Below are 15,651 nucleotides of genomic sequence, written 5' to 3'. Positions count from 1 at the left end.
AAATGGTTGACCTGTTGAAGCAAAAACAATGACAACCGGGCTTTAAGACAACACATCAGTCCAATTAAACTGTCCTCAATCGTTGAATTCCATCATGTGACTTTATTCAGCTACTAAAATCATTCGCATGTGTTGTCATTTTTCCAATAAGCTATACATGTCAAGGAATCTCTTCTGTAGGTTATCACAAATAATTCCACTTCAAAGTATGCATTTGATGTACACATTTCATAATCAATATTTAAAAAATATACGTAATGATCTGTAAAAAAGAAAAATTGATTTGCCAATTAAACAATTAAATAAGGACTAATCATTCAGTGACTCCATAAGGGGCAGAATGATGGTTTTCTGATGAGTAAACAATAAAGGGGACAGTAATTTAGAAAATCTAAGTGCCTTTTCAGCTTTTGATAAACAATTTTATCACCAAAATCCCACACGCACACACACATACGCATACACGGGGAGAGAGAAGTATGACCTGCGTCACCCGTCTTATTAAAATGACTTTTGATCCGTTAGCCTTGGACAGGATTCAGTGAGAAAACTGCATATCATGACGATAAAAAGCAGAGGGTATGATTTCAAAGCCCCATGTAATTCCAAAAAAATACTCATGTTAACATATCGATAAGGTGCTAATTGAACAGATAAATGTGTGCATGATTAGTGATGCTCTGACAAAGGCCAACAGTGGAAAACACTACAAAAACAAATTAAACTCTGTGTACTGGACATGACGAGTCTCAACCTGCCTTGATCCATATTTACAAGTGAAATGATCCTTCTATCCAATACCTAAAACAGTCAATGCATCTACATAGTTACACACAAACCTCAGGATGTTTGTGTGTGACAGTGCATGGAGTTGCCGTCATACGTACATTTACAACATCTTTACATACACCATTTACATCAGTACCAGACCGAGGGAGCCATTTCGGAGCCCTTTGCACGTGGCACAAAATAACCAAGCGGCTACAAGGGGAGTGACAACAGGGAGTTGTAGGATGAGTGTTTATAAAGCAAAAAGACGACAAAACTGTCAGAACAATTTGCCTATATGATAACAAAATAAAAAATAATAATAAACTGGCCTCTGGAGACGTTTAAAGGGTTACTTCAGCCAATATATGAGAAATGGACCTGGCGGGGTTTCCGGACGTGCAGATAGTTTGGGGTTTATTTGATGAGGTTTTACATGTTGAGGTTTTTGAGAGATCCATCTCAAGCCTACTGCCGTCCCTCAATACAATGCCGGCAAATGGAACTTTGGTTTGTTGGGCTGAAGGAATCGAACAAAGAGTCTGCCGGCTGTACTCAGGCACTGAAGTGCTTTGAACCAAAAACGAATCTCAACTTGCCAGCACGTTCACAAGGGCAACGCCAACATGCTGGTATTGAGCGGGGATGCTTTTTCGTGGCCAAAATCTTTGTTGAGCATGTGAGCTAATATTTGCTAATTAGCACTAAACACAGAGTACAGCGAGGCTGACGGGAACAGTATTAGTTTTGCATGCATACGGCCGACCAGCCGGTAACATCAGAGGAAAATTAAACAAAGTTATTTCAGCCTGGCCACACAAATTCCATTCGCCTCCTTTGTATCGGAATGGAGACAACTAAGACCAAACTATCTGCTAAATACCACTTGAGGCGATTTTTTTTTTTTGCAATTTGGGTGAACTGCCCCTTTAAACTTTATTTCACTTTGGTTGAACATTTTCAGTTTTTGTACATGCACTACTTGACCCGTCAGTCAGCCTGTAACACCAACCGCTCCAGACTCGACACTCATTGCCAGCATTCAGGATTCGTCCTGATCGGTAATTTCCATAATGGGTAACAGGCTATTTATGACCCTTCTCTCGCAGGGAAAGGCGTCCTTCTGTTGCTGTGCTAAATGTTAAATTTGCTTCGGAAAAAACTAAAGTAAAATCCCACTGCATGCAGGTTCCTAAATCTGCCTGGCTGGCTGACTCCATGAGCTCCTAGTGAGGCACAAGCACAAATTAGTGGGGTTTATTCAACCCAAGAGAAATATTATGAGCAACCAGTGGTCACACACGGTGAAAAGAAAACACCTATTGCATAGTACAAGAATAGCAGGCAGGTATCAATCTGTGAAAAACAATCCCGTCTTTGAATACCTTTTGAAACACCATCTGACGAGTGTTGTTATGGGACAGCGCAGTTACGGGTGACTTGTGTACATTTTTAAGATTTCAGCAGTGCAGTCAGAGCCTAAACTCTTTGGTTATGTTTTGACAAAACCACCACACCTTGGGCTGCCCTATACAGGAATCTGGTGATTTTCTTATATTCTATGTAAAAATCCATCTGAATTTACAGGATTACAAAACTAAAACTATGCTACAGTGTGTTCCACTAAGTTATTTGTATCACTGTTACAGGAGATTTCTCGGATAGGCGTACATACACCAATAACCACAGAGACTCAATTTTTCACCAAACACACTTGTAATATCTATAGTTCGACTAAGGCTGAATTTACACTTTTCAATTTCAGTGTAGCATAAAGTGCCATATAAAGAAAGCACAACACTCTAGTGAGTTTTGTGGCACAGTTGATTTAAGAAAAATAAAATAAGAAAAACAAAAGGCAATCACTTCCAGTACTGACAGGAGATGGTTTGGATTGTGCTCATGTATGAAGTGAGGGGGGGGAAGAAGAAAGATTTAAGGAGTTGATATAGTTGATTGCATCTCTCCTCCCATTTACTGTATAAGCGCACTGTAAACGTTTCAAGTGTGATTCCTGTTATGAACTGAGCTCCTTCTCAATGTGGTCCTCATGCATCCTGCAGTAGTGTCACATTCCTGCCAGCTTCCCGTCTCCTCCTCCTCTTCCTCATTATTGTCGTCTTCCTCTTCCTCCGCTTCTCTTTGGCAGTAGTGGTTTCTTGGAATTGACTACAATGCAGCTGTGCAATACCGTAAATTCCTATCCTCTGTTGGTGGCTCTACTTGACTTAACTGATGCTGAGCTGCGCAAATCCAATGAGTTTAATATCATCAGGAATTTCAGACTCCTCCACGCCGGACGCCTGGAAGGGAGGAAACAAGGTTGTAAACTGTATATAATGTCTGTATATAAAATAAGTATAGGTATGTTTCCGTCAGTGTACTCACCAATTTAAAAGTCACATTTTTGTTACTATGAGGATCATCAACAATCTTTTGCAAATTGGCAGCGACTAGACAGAAGATAAAAGAAAGTGTGAGGACTTTGTCAGATAACCAGCTGATATAAGAACAGATGACAAGACTTTTCCTTTACGTTCAGTGGTGGAAACAGGAAATAACTGGTTTTTGAACCACATGCACAATATAAAAATCATAAACCAGCAGTATTCAGATCATACCATGCCACAATATTTACTACAAATCGTATACACTTAACATCTTTTTGGAAACCATTAGTTTTTTTTCTTAAAAACACTTTGTTTTTACTGATTTCTGTATATCATCAATAATTAACTTGCAGAGATAAGTAATCTATTACAACAAACATTATGATTTTGACATTAGACAATAAAATATAATGTCAGAAAACTAAAAGACAAGGTGGCTGATTTGACACTGATAATACCCCATCATTCCACTGAATGTTGGGGTACATCTCTCTTACTTACCAATGACTAAGTCCCTCCCATCAACCAGACCAGCTGAGACCAACTCCTGAGAAACTCCATCAGCAGAATCTGAGGGGGGCAGATATGAAGAGGACATTGAGACCGGAGCCTCTTCGAACAAGATCGAAGAGAAACAGCGAGCGGATGCATCCTACCTCTGCCGGACATGAACTCAAATCGGATGTCATTGAGTTCCTTCTTGGGATTCCTCAGTCTCAGGACGAGGCTGATGGGGACACTGGCATTGGCTGCAGCTGGATCCTGCAACAGCACAAACGTGGAGCGTTTACTGAACAGCCCTTCTGGTTAGAATGCACAACAAAGAGGTTTAAAAATACTGTGAATGATCCACATCCTGGCCCAGGTTTCTCACTGATTGACAGACAACAAAGGCAGTGAGAAAGATGACTGCAAGCTAGCAATTACTGAGGTAAATAATGCAGGGTCTTATTGGATGTTTTAAGAGGAACGAAATATAAAACTTGTTTGTTAGACCTCAAGGGCACACACACACACACACACTATGTGGCATTTCTGGGGATTTATTAGCAGAATTGGAATAAAATATTCATATTCTTTTCATTAGCGTATAATCACCTGAATCTAAGAAGCATTGTATTTTCATTAGCATAGAATAAGCCTTTCCTATCTACAGGATAGTCCTCTTCACGGAGTTTGCCATGTTGCACCACCATGTTTCCTACCGTAGCCCAAAACGAACATGCCACCAAATCATGCCCACTGTGCCTTTAATCCTAACCAGAGGTGTCAAAAGTATTCATATTCATTACTCAAGTAGAAGTATAGATACTAGGGTTTAAAAATACTTCTGTAAAAGTTGAAGTACCAACTCAAGCTTTTTACTTAAGTAAAAGTGTAAAAGTACTGGTTTAAAAACTACTTAAAAGTATAAAAGTAAAAGTAATGTAAGGGGAATTTTTTTTCTTCCATTAAGGACAAACTCTTAAGCCGCGTCTCAGAGGCCTATAGTGCACTACCCCACCTCCCCCCAAAACAATCATTTTTATAAAGGCCATAATGACTATAATGTTTTAAAATGTTATGTTGAAAAATGTGGGATGCACTAGGCTACCCGTTTCAGCTGCATATATGTCCATTTAAAATTATCACATTTTATTACAATGCAAATACATTAAAGTACCAAATGTGTACTGAGCATTAACATGCGTTTCATGGAGCGGAAGACATGATAACTAGTTGCCTATTAGTATTGTAATAGTGCAAAATAGGCGGCGACTCCGACACAAACACTTAAAGCTGTGGTTCTCAAACTTTTTCTGTAAATAACATAATTGTGTGACTCATCTGTGCTTTTATAAATAACAGAATAAAGAAAATTGCAATCACTTTCAAGTAAATCAGATTGCCCCATCAGACAATGTTTTGTGTAAGTTCTATCTGTGCAAAAAATAACTCCTATTTAGTTAATACTAAATAGCTAATTGTGGAAAACAATAAGCTTTTAATTTTTTTTGCCAAACAAAACAGAATGAGTGCAGATATGTGAGCTGCTTTCCTCGACACATGTTATAAACGGGGTTGTAGATTGGTAGGGTTGTAGCCTCTCTCAATTCATGCTCAATATTGAGCTTAGATCTGTTTTTATTATTTTGAGAAACGCAACAGCAGGAAAAGACGAGCTCAAGGAGCTCACGGCGTCGCGTCAAATCGCGCATGTGCAAGCGTAACCTGTTAACAGCGTACCGTAATCATTTACCCGAAAGTACAGGCATTTGTCCATGTATTTATTAATGACAGCTCATTGTTGGTAGAAGACACAAGCACTTTGGCTCGTTTCACCTGGAGCAGGAGAGCTGCTCCGGGTTCAGAGAGCTGCTCCGGTGCGAGGAGAACTCCGCTGCTCCTCACAGGAGAGCTGCTGTTGCATCTTCACCCTGGGAGCGTTTAAAACGCAGATATAGCGGTCTACTTTTCATGCAACATATTTTTCGACGCTCTCTGTCCGCTGGTGTGTGTGCTCAGTGCTCACCTGTGTGCTGAATGGTATAACTTTTCCCACACTAGGCTGAAAGTACACGTTCATGTTTCACATAGAACCTGCCCTCACCTGAGCAGTAGCTGCATGTGAAGGGCTTGCTGTTTGAGTGGGAGCCTGCAGTGCAGCATCTTCCCCTGACTGGACCACATTCGCAGGGCTCTCGTTCGCAGCACCAGGCGGCTGCAGATGTTGTGAGGTGCCATCAGCTGGTGGGAAAAGCTAAGAGACACGATTGAAAATTAAAATCGGCGGGTGTTTTGGGTTTTGCATGAATGGAAAACATGGACACACATACAGGACAAGTCATGCAGATCGCTCAAGTAAGGCATTGCAACAAATCAAGATTTTCAGGTCATGTCCACTACAAATGGACTCACCTCCATATTCTCGGGCCCGTCCTTCACTCTGGGGGACTGCAGAATGGACATGACAGATTGTCAGGATTAAAATCATGCAATTCTCCTTTTATCCCCCCAATGAATGGACTGATGGAGTATTGTAGGATTAAAGGAATTTGACCCAAGGTGACTTTAAACACAGGGCTTAACTGAAATCACAGTTAAGAAAACAGACAGTAAAATCCCACACCAAAGACATGAATTGAGTTTGAACAGAATAATTTAAAACAGGCGATCTGAGCAGGTGTCGGGTCTAGTCATTCTACAGATCGTGATACATCACTGGAGTCTGGTGTAACCTAAATTTGCACTACATTGAGGCAGGAGGCTGAAGCAAAAGCACACTGCAGCTTGGCTAAGAAATGTTCAGACTAACGCTGCACTAGCACCATCTGCTGGCCAAAAGGACGCTGTGTGCAGAAAGAAACACAGGAAAGTGGCCTTATAAAGTAAACTGAACATTTGAAGAGACGGGCGTGCGGAGGCTCACCCGCAGAGCTGCCACAGCAGCTTTGCCCTCCTCGCTCTCCTCGTCCAGCTCGTCGTCGCTCCACTCCCAACCGCCGTCCTCCGTCTTGTGGAGACGGCCGCTTGAGCCGGGCACACGACGTACCTGCACAATGCATAATACAAAAAAGAAAAGATGCAACAAGATCCAAGTTTGGAAACTGGGACACGCACTAGACAAGACGGCACAACAGTGCAGAGCAACACAAAGCTATAGCCAGACTATTACATCTTCAACTAGTGTGCATTAGTATTGACTAACCTTTTTGGATCGCTCTGTTATTGTTGGACCTTTGTGTAGAAGCCTCTCCTGCAAGTACTCATTGTTCTGTAACAGAAAGACAAACAGTAATTACAGGATCTATAAAAGATTATCTCTGAAACACACAATAAAACACATTTCAGTGTATTTTAATAATAGTGATTGGCTCACTTTGGCTTTTGTGAAGAATTTATGCTTCAGCAACTCTGCTGCAGTTGGCCTGAATAGGAAAAAGAGACAAGGCTTTTCATTATATTAATCAAACAACTGGGGAATCTAATGGTAAGAAAAACAAGTGCAACTTTAATCATGAGGCAAAAAAAAGAAGTGGGTTTTAGCACCAGCTGACCTTTTTTCTGGATCTTTCTGTAAACACAGAGAGAGCATCTTCCTGAAGGACTTGCCATACTTCTTCACCATCTCCTTGTCTGTGATGCCCGTCTCCAGACAGGGAGGGTCGTTCTGCAAAGTCAGCATCAACACCTATGGACACATAAAGAACAGCTTTAGTAAACTGATTCAACAAGCTGTTCATTCAAAACTGAGGACACCTTTATCGAAGCCACTGGTTTGACAGAAACAAATGGACTCCAAAAGTTTCTTCAGAATTAAAGTCGCCAGCATTTCCACCACTAAACCCAAAGAGACAGCGGTACCAACAAGCCCACATGAAGTTACCTTCATCGGTGGGTATTTGTGATATGGTGCAGCACCAGTGGCCAGTTCAATGGCTGTAATCCCGAAGCTCCAGATGTCAGCTTTGAAGTCATAGCCGCGGACCTGCACATGAATAACAGATCCGAGTGAACAAAGCGCTCCTGTCTTCCTTCCATCAGCCAGTTATGAGGCGTTACAGACAGACAGTAGAGGGGGGAGTGAGATCTACAATAAGCCTACTACCTGCTCCATGACCTCAGGCGCCATCCAGCATGGGGTGCCCACAAATGTCTTCCGAACCTTGTTCCTCGTCATGTCTCCTCCCGCTGAAAGAAAGGCACTCACACCAAAGTCTGTGGAGTGTGTGAGAACATAATTTATTTATTTATTTTTTAATCACGAAAAGATCTCGACAAACTAATCTCCAGAAGAAGAAAAAAAAAAAGGCAACAATGTGGACCTTGTTTATTAAGCTTGAAACATTTTGCAGTATTCTTAAAACACACAAATCCAAAACATAAACTGTCAATAGACAAACATGAAGCCACAAAGAAACAGAGGAAGCAGAGACACTATACCAGCAATTTGCACCGAGCCATCGTCCCCGAGAAGAATATTTCCAGCTTTTAGATCCCTGTGCGTGAAGAGGAGGATGAAAACAGAGGAGTGGTTAAGCCACACTGTGCACACTGACCCTGCAAATGAACAAACACTCTTCACTCGAGCGCACAAACGGGTTAAAGCTTCGGCTTTTGATCTGCCTCATTTGACTTACCCTGATTTCTGTTTGCATACATTGAGTCCAAATTATGCCCAAAGAATGGGAGCGGATTAACCTCTCCCAGTTATGAGTAAGTGAGTTAGCCTCAGCATCGGAGCTCAATCAGCAGCTGCTCTCACGGTCTACTGAAATAATGTCTACTCACTCTCAAAGGCAATCACCACATTTCCAATGAGATAGATCATGTGTTTAGTGTAAAACACCTTCAAAAAAAAACAAAAAACAGTTTTTTGTCTTCAAAACTACAACGATCCACTGAGGCTACGAAGAGGCCTTTCTTCTCAGCGATGGTTTACAGTGTTCCTGGGAGGAACTTTTATGTATAAATATTCAAAAGAAGCGAGGTCTAGTTAAAACCACACGCTCAGATAGATAGATAGATAGATAGATAGATACCTGGTGACACATCATTAGAACTCACCGATGAATTTGCCCGTTTTTGTGAAGGTACTCCAGCCCCTCCAGGACCTCTTTCAGGATGCTGGCGATGCTGGCCTCGTCCAACACTCCGGTCTTGTGCTCGCCACGAGAAATGATATGCTTAATGATGTCCAACACCGAGCCTGAGAGAAGCAAATGACAGTCACAAGACACGCTAATGGTACATGGAGCAATTCCCAAATCAACAAAACACACAGCCTGCCAACGGGATCACCAGACCTCCTATACCTCTGGAATAGGTGCTCAGGATTATAAACTGGGTCCCTCCACCTCAGTCAAATGGTGTAGCATGTTGCAGTGAGGCCACTGAATTCATTTGGTTTTCACTTTAATAGATACAATGTGGAGCAAATAATACGAGTGTGGCATTAGCCCAGTAAGAAGATATCATAAATATACACAGGTCCTAGTACAGAGAAACAATGAGCAATAAGAAAGAACTGACGAGGATATATGTTTACATTCATGTTATATAAACCATCAGACATTGTGGCTGCACTAAATTGATACTACGTAAAGTTGTCCACATGTGGCCGGTATCTCTCGGAGTAAGAAAAACAGACCATCAAACAGAAAACGCTGAATCGCCAGGTATAAAAGGCAATGACAGCAGCAAGAACAACACAACCTACTACTTGGCCAGAATATGTCACCTGGGAGCAAAACAGTCAGTCAAAGTGCAAGTTCAATCCCAGGTTTATTGAGATTAAAAACTAAAAGAGTAAGGACATTTGACTAAGAAAGTCAAAGTCAAGGTGAAGATAAGAGTTAGCCACATCGAGTCAGGAGTTTCTTTCTTTAAAACACAACAGCACATACCTCCACTGAGCAGCTTCATCACCAGCCACAGTTCATCCTTCACCACAAAGGAGGTATAATAAGACACAATGTTCGGGTGGTGGCACTGGCTCATAGCCTGGATCTCTTTCTACACAGAGAAGGAAATATGAGAGACGAGGTCACACAGGGAGCAGAAATGGTGCGGCAACAAGCAAATCACAAAGCCACCAGGACAAGACATTATGACAGGACAGACACAGGTGAATTCAGGACCTTGATACATCATATGTGGACTGGTTAGGGGGATGCCCAGAGAGACAGGGCATTATTAAAAAATATTAACAAATATTAACATTGCAATGTCAATATTGAACAGTCCTTGAAAAAAAATTAAAAAAAATTGTACTGAGAAGAGGACGAGATGACTGATCAATGAATGATGAATGAATGAATATATACTTTATTAATCCCCAAGGGGAAATTTGGTGTCGAAGTAGCAGCAATTTACAGACAAAAAATAAAATATAAAAACAACTTCACATGTAAATGATTCCCTCTGGTGCAGGGCTATAAATAAACATTAGCACAAAAAGCACATTTAAAAAAGTCATACTTGTAGCTGTACAGTATTGTTAACCTATAGGCAATATATATGCATACCATGAGATAGAGACATGACAACTAAATAAGATTTTGCTAAACTGATTGTATGAAAGGAGCCATCTCTCTAAGATTGATGGTTATGATAGACCTGTAGGAAACAAGGATGAGGACTGCTTTATGGTAATGTTAGGTTTACATGACATTGCATCAATGTGAATAATTACCTTGATTTGTCAAATTTTTAATTTATTGGATTAGACTAAAAAAGAAAATCCCTTCTGGATATGATTTTTTTCTCAATTAAAATGCAGGGAACATTACAAGGTTTCCCAAAGATAAATTGGTCAATACTATTGTAAAACTGACTTCAGCCTGGTGTTTAACCGGAACCTGATTGTGACCTTTTATCTGTATTTTAACCAGTTTGGGAATAGGTACTCAAAAGGTTTTCCTTTTCCAGACATGGAAACATGCTGCTCAGAAAACTGACAGCAAAGCTAAAGCGATCGATTCATCAATCACCTGCTGAGGTGAACCAGAGAAATCCTGAGGCATCTCATCTCATGGTCTAGCTTGTCACTGGACAACAATCACTTCAAGTGCAATACGGCAAAATCCTGCCCCGTTACTCTGCAGAAACGTCCGGGAAAGATGTAACTTTCTGTTGCACTGGCCTCTACACCCTATTCCCAAGCTCTCTGCAGCTGAAAATAAACACTTTAAATTACATTACATAAGTATTTAACCAATAGTCAACCCCATTGATTACCACTGGTTTGGAAGAAGATTGTCAAATTCCAACTAATAATTTGGTGCCAGTGACCTACATAACAAAGTGATGAAGTGTATGCAGGACTGACTGACTTTACTCTCATCTCACTTAACATTCAAAATAAATATTATGTAAAAAAGACATTATTCAGTCCTATCCGGAAAAACATTATCACACAGGAACTACATTCATTCACATGTAATTTGTCTGTGCGTGTGTATGTGCGTGTTCATTGATTTCGCTCTGTGCTTCAGTACTCAGTGGTTGCTGTGGCATCCAGCTTTCGCTCTGTCCTCCCCTGATCTGAGCTACCAGTCTTACACCACCGTGATGCAAAGAACATCTGGACTGAAGATACTGGCCCACTCTGGGTTCTTACCAGGAGCTCATCCATGCTGGTTTGACACTTCTCCAGGTTGATGCGTTTGATGGCCACCTTCTCCTTCCTCGGCTTGCAGTATGCTGCCTGGACAACCGCAGTGGCTCCGCTCCCTGTGAACAAGACCAGCACCGGAAACCGTCAGCCCACTGCGGGAGCTACAGGGCCTTTTAGCTTTCTGAAGACAGCAGTCGGAACAAACCCACCATTTGAGTTGAAACTAGTTTCTAAGACTGAGGACTGGGGTCATGTACTGTATTACACAATACAGCATCAGTCATTCTTCCTTCTTTTTCTTTTGTTAGAAGTCATTAGTCACGTCCCCTCGACGAGAGTCCAGAGTGACTAGCTCACGATAATCCGTGTCATACCTCCAGTAAAAGAGCACCACCCTCTCCAAAAACTGCCGGAGCTTCACGCACTGTGAGCTAACCCGCGCTAGCTAGCCGTTTAGATCCTTGCCGACCTGCCGAGGACCCGCGTCTCGGTTCGGCTCCTCTACCGACTGAGAACCGGTGTATCAACGCGGCCTAGCTGGAGGGGGGCGCCGAGGTTCGCGGAGCTGTTAACCTCCCTGCGACGTAACTTCGCTCAGGGCTGTGGCCTTCTGTTAGCTACAGACGTGCGGTGCTAGCTAACCTAGTGGCTGTTGGCAGCCGACACCGCTGCAGAGACGTTGAGGGGGGGCTAACTTTAGCAAGCTGAGCTACTCACCTAACACCTCGTTGAGTTCGTAGTCATCCCGGTCGATGGTCCAGGATTGAGAAGACTGGTCGTCGGCCATGATGTCGTTGTTGGAAGGGCGTAAACAATGCTTCTGAGTAACAACAGAGACGCTGTCTGGAGTAATATCTTTGTGGTTACTCCATTCGGCTCCGGTGATGCTGCTGGTCCGCTGACAACTCCTACCGCTGCTGTCAACACAACCTTACGCACGACTGACGCACCGCGTTACGTAGGAACTCAGGAGGCGGAAGACGTCGCCATCTTGAGTGTGGCAAAGTCTGCCGAACGTCTCGGAAACTTGGGACCACAGTATTAAGTGTAGTATAAAGTTCAGAGATATGCATATGTTGGTCTTTCGACAACGGACAAGCTGTAAAGTGCACCCGACATAGTGTGGGCCTCTTGTATTTCTTTCTTTCTTTCTTGCATTTCTTTATTTAATGTATTTGTTGCTTTAGTGTACAGTGGAATTTGAAAGTCCTCTTGGAAATGCCACAAGAATACGTGGGAGGAGTATTATAATATAGAAACTACTCCCATTACAAGTAAAAGTGCATTAAATTAATCCTAAAAGAACAAAAGGAAAAAGTATTCATAGAGCAGAATGGACGGTTGTTATATTTTTGGATTAGTAACATACATAGTTTAGATCACTTTCAAATGTAGTCAGTTACTAGATACAAGTTACTCATTTTATGATTAATATTCAGTTAATGCATTGGATCACCAAACATTTTATCTAATCAGAATACTTTTAGATTACTTCAAATATCAACCATTAAAACCTTTTAGAAAGAGGGGGGAGACCCCAAAAAAGCCCCAAAACTTCTGTATTTGGATGTATTGAAAACCATAAATAATATACAAGTGAAATATATATGGTTTGGTACATGAAAAAAATACAAATGTCACAGATGCACACAAATTTGTGCAAATGTGCCCCAATGCAAATGTTGGAATCCACGCCTGAATTTTCTCTGTACTAAACCCTCTCTAACTTTGTTCTGCTTCACTTTATCAAAGTCAACCTTTGCAGAGAGAATGTTCACATATTGTGCTATGATTTGGATTAGAGTTGGACCTTACAGCTGCATCATTTCAAAGAAATAATCATCCTGAAAGTGCTTTTTTTCTAGGTGGACCTGAAACCTTTTCATTTTTTTCTGTGTGTCATCTTCATTTACTCTTAACCAGTAACATATAGACTGATATTTCCACATCTGAACTAAATCTCACATGTGTACCTTGTATTATAGCCCAAAGTATTCAAATAGCCCTAGTGGTTGCAGAGATGCACCCTTTTTAGTTTGGCTATGCAACTTTCGAGGAAAGGGCCTAAGAATAGGTGGAAGGTTAAACATTTCGCGCCTTTACAAAAAATGGGACTCCGCCAGAGAATTTGAGTTCCATAAATATTTTTTTTCTCTATTTAAAACGCCTACAAACATGTTCATGGCAAATGAAATGCATTTTGTATGTTGAACATTTAGTGGTCTAATCAAATTACACAAAATAATACCTTCCTGTTAACATCTAAGTACTTCAATATTGTAGCTGGTCAAGGTGGTGTTCACTTTAAGTGATTTATATCATGCTGGGTAGTTTGAGCTATATGACAAGTCCTTGTTTTTATAAAGACATTGTAGGTTTTTTATGTAAAATGTCAGAAAGTATAGGCCTATGTAATAACTCTAGCTGTGAAACACAGTAAATGTAGACGAGTAAAAAGTTTAATATGTTGGTCTAAAATGTAGTGGAGTGGAGAAAATGAGGTTAAATGGAAATGTTCAAGAAAAAGCACAAATACTTAAATGTTTTTACTTTATTACAGTGCTTGACTTAATGTTGGTCACTTCCTACAACTCGGCAGCATACAAATGGTCATGTGTACTCAACAGATGCAGTGTTCATACCTCACTGTATTTAAAACAATAATAACTATAATATTTGCAGCAGATACACACACATCAGATAGCTGTTTACATATTTTTTTATTTATAGTTCCCTATGTAACTTCCTCTTTTGCCCTATATCCTGTGCTAATCCAGGAATTGATTCACTGACACATTTGGCCCCAGGGCATGAGGTTGTTTTGGGGGAAAGCAGCATGGCATCAGATGATATCAGCTGTTATACGAGGAAACAGTGGGGCCTGTTCTTGCTTGTTCAACAGGCACGGTCACCGAGCAAATAGGGACTCGATTAACAAGAGAAGTCCACACCATTTTCTGTTTGCAGTGTTTTGAAGTTTTGTGTGATGCACTTCATTGATGTCCACCGCGTAAGGACTTTTCCTGGTTTTCCACACATGGACTTGCAGCCGGTTTATGGGATGGCTGATGCTTCAGTTTTGTGTTTAATTATTTGAGACAATTACATGGCTAAAATGAGGGGACAAGAAATCCTAAATTATCTAACTAGAGCAAAAGTATGTACCTCCCTCCTGCCTCATGGGGCGGAAGCTCTCCCCCTGATGCTGCATTAAAGCCCACTCATCCTAATGCTGACATTGTGCTGAGGGTAAGCCAGGCCTGAAAGGTAAGTGCTGAGAGCCACAAGAGCCCCAACGCACCAGTGATCGCAATGCTATTATCCTGCGAAGGCTAAGCTGCGCATGAAAAGGAAAGCAAGGAGAAACTGAAAAAACAACAACAACAACAACAACATCTTTCATCTAATCCATTCAGTGCAACAAATATGCTCCAAATCACTGTCAAATATGGGGTCTGGCAGTGAGCCAACCCTGCTTTTCGGCCTTCTTGATCATGTTTACCTTGAGTTCAAATGAGGTTCAAGTGTCTGCATGAAATTACAAACTTTCCAAACATTGCTTTAGCCAATATCAGCTATAGACGTGAAGTGAATTCCCACATTGTTACAAAGTCCCTTGAGGCTCATGGGTGCCTACAAGGTCAACATCCCCCTCCCTGTGTATTCACACCCAGAGTTACTTTTCGGTGAGGAAGTTTTTTAAAAGAGCTGAATAATGAATGGCGTGAATTACAGTTTTTCCATTTTTGCTGCAACGTGTGACACGCTTTAACTCGCCGACTGTTGAGTCAGTCTGTCGTGGTGATCAGTCCCACGCCTGATGGCACACGCGTCGAGGTGTAACCTTCCCTGTTGTGACATCAGCAGCGCAGCTCGGATGGCAGTCTTGTCAAACCGGTGTTGGAGCCTTTGGGAGTGACACCGCTCCGACTGCAAGTAGATATCCACTTGTGTGTGGCCGCCTTTGGAAGTGTTCGTACCTGTGTAGGTTGGAGGAGCAATTTTGAATGACACGGCGCATCAAGTGAACAGGAGGGGAAAACAAACGCAGAGGGGAGAGAGAGATAGCCTACAGTTCAGTAGGGATGGAAACGAATGGGATCGAAGAGAAAACCAACGGTAGGACGCATTTGTTTAATTGTGCTAATTAAGTTGCGTTTTGTAATCGCGAGAAGTAACTTTGTTCCAGGATTTCTCCACCATTGAACAGGCCTAATCCTCAAACGCCATGTGGTGGAGCGGCTCTCGTGTTTTCTTACATTTAATTTGTTATCGGAGGGGTTTTCTTCCCGAACTGCGGGTGTTCACTGTACATTGAGCTCGAATAGGATCGCCTGTGCCGAAAGGTGTGGCTCCTTCTAGTACAGCCTTTCGCCTTGCTGCAAACCAAAACAG

General features: G+C 41.6%; 1 protein-coding gene across 1 annotated transcript; it reads right to left on the bottom strand.

The window, feature by feature from the left end:
- Window positions 1-82: 82 nt before the first annotated feature.
- On the bottom strand, window positions 83-12,043 carry LOC306747570 (serine/threonine-protein kinase OSR1-like; the record flags this gene model as incomplete). The annotated part of the gene is made up of 17 exons (XM_079230629.1): window positions 83-3,071; window positions 3,157-3,221; window positions 3,660-3,728; window positions 3,815-3,920; window positions 5,749-5,898; window positions 6,057-6,092; window positions 6,568-6,690; window positions 6,847-6,912; window positions 7,018-7,066; window positions 7,196-7,329; window positions 7,525-7,626; window positions 7,747-7,856; window positions 8,082-8,137; window positions 8,706-8,847; window positions 9,545-9,653; window positions 11,260-11,372; window positions 11,974-12,043. The coding sequence occupies 17 exons, from the start codon at window positions 12,041-12,043 to the stop codon at window positions 2,997-2,999; spliced, it is 1,575 nt and encodes a 524-aa protein (XP_079086755.1). The 3' UTR covers window positions 83-2,996.
- Window positions 12,044-15,651: the final 3,608 nt, after the last annotated feature.

The sequence above is a fragment of the Taurulus bubalis genome (genome assembly GCF_910589615.1).
Source record: "Taurulus bubalis genome assembly, chromosome: 1".
NCBI lineage: Eukaryota > Metazoa > Chordata > Actinopteri > Perciformes > Cottidae > Taurulus > Taurulus bubalis.
The sequence above is the reverse complement of the archived record's forward strand: the minus strand, read 5'-3'. Positions and strand labels throughout refer to the sequence as shown.